The sequence below is a fragment of the Myotis davidii genome, unplaced genomic scaffold (assembly GCF_000327345.1).
Source record: "Myotis davidii unplaced genomic scaffold, ASM32734v1 scaffold362, whole genome shotgun sequence".
NCBI classification, from domain to species: Eukaryota; Metazoa; Chordata; class Mammalia; order Chiroptera; family Vespertilionidae; genus Myotis; species Myotis davidii.
In genome coordinates, this window is record NW_006297152.1 from 4,641,131 (window position 1) to 4,642,373 (window position 1,243).

Consider the following 1,243-nt stretch of genomic DNA (forward strand, 5'->3'; position numbering starts at 1 on the left):
AGCATTTAATATGGGTTGTAAGCGTCACTAATCTCTCCCCATTACTAAATGCTCCTGGAAGAGAAGGAGTGGGTCTTTCTCATCTCCATATCCGCAGCCAAGCACAGCCTGGCAGTGGAAGAAAAGAGAAAAATAAATACATGGAGCTTACACAGAACACAGAGACAAGGAGCCTAGAACTCTAGAATGCCATAATCTTGAGTCAAAACATTGATGATCGTTGTTATGAGTTGAATTGTGTCTCCTCCCCACCCCCAAAAAAAAAGTCCTAGCCCCAGCACCTCACAATATGAACTTATTTGAAATAGGGTTGTTGCAGATATAATTGGTTAAGATGAGGGCATACTGAAGTGAGCCCCCTAGTCCAATATGACTGGTGTCCTTATAAGAAGAATCAAAGACACCCAGGAAGAAGTATCCCATGTGATGATAGAGGTAGAGATTGGAGCGATGCTGGTACAAAGCAAGGAACACTAATATTGACAGCTGCCACCAGAAGGTAGGAATGTTTCTACCCAGAGTCTCAGAGGGAACATGGCTCTGCTGACACTTTTATTTCAGATTTCTAGCCTCCAGAACTGTGGGAGAATACATTTCTGTTGTTTTAGGCCATCCTGTTTGTAGTACTTTGTTACAGCAGCTCTAGGAAACTAATATAATCGTCTATATAAAAACAATCTTGTGTGGGGTTTGTTCATGGTGTTGTCCAAAAAGGGAGTTGAAAATAGAAGATTCTAGCACTCAGTCAATGATGGACTGTGAGTCAAGCAACAAAAGGGGTGCCCCAGAGGATCTGGAGCCACCAGGGACCACAACAGGACTCTGAGCCCTATAGGTGGAAAGGGTCCTTGAATGCTGGGGAATGCTCTTTCCCATTCCACCTGAGCCTTTTGTTGGAGCTGCTCACGCTGACCAGCATCTCGGTTTCTCTTTACCTGTTCTATCTTGCCGGTGATCTCGAGGGCCTCCCTGGCTGCGTTCTTTGCCCGCTGGGCGTCAGCAGCAGCACCGCCCAGGGCTGCCTCTGCTTGCTGAGTCTGCTCACTGGCGTCGGCCACCTTCTGGCTGATGTAGGACAGTCTCTTCATGGCCTCTTCAGCTTCTGCTCTTCTGTCTCCAACCTGCAGGTCGAACTCTGCAATGAAGGTAAGCAAACATCACCTTGAAGATGAAAACAAACTTACACAACCAGCTTACAAATAAAGATGGAAGGGGCTGAAGTTTTTAAGAAAAATTCCAGAAA

General features: G+C 45.9%; 1 protein-coding gene across 1 annotated transcript in view; it reads right to left on the reverse strand.

Moving 5' to 3' along the window:
• LAMC2 (laminin subunit gamma 2) overlaps positions 1-1,243 on the reverse strand; it is a 55,918-nt gene that overhangs the window by 4,168 nt on the left and 50,507 nt on the right. The window contains exon 20 of the mRNA XM_006772963.2: positions 936-1,135. Within this exon, the coding sequence (XP_006773026.1) occupies positions 936-1,135 (200 nt within the window). The remainder of the gene's footprint in view (positions 1-935; positions 1,136-1,243) is intronic.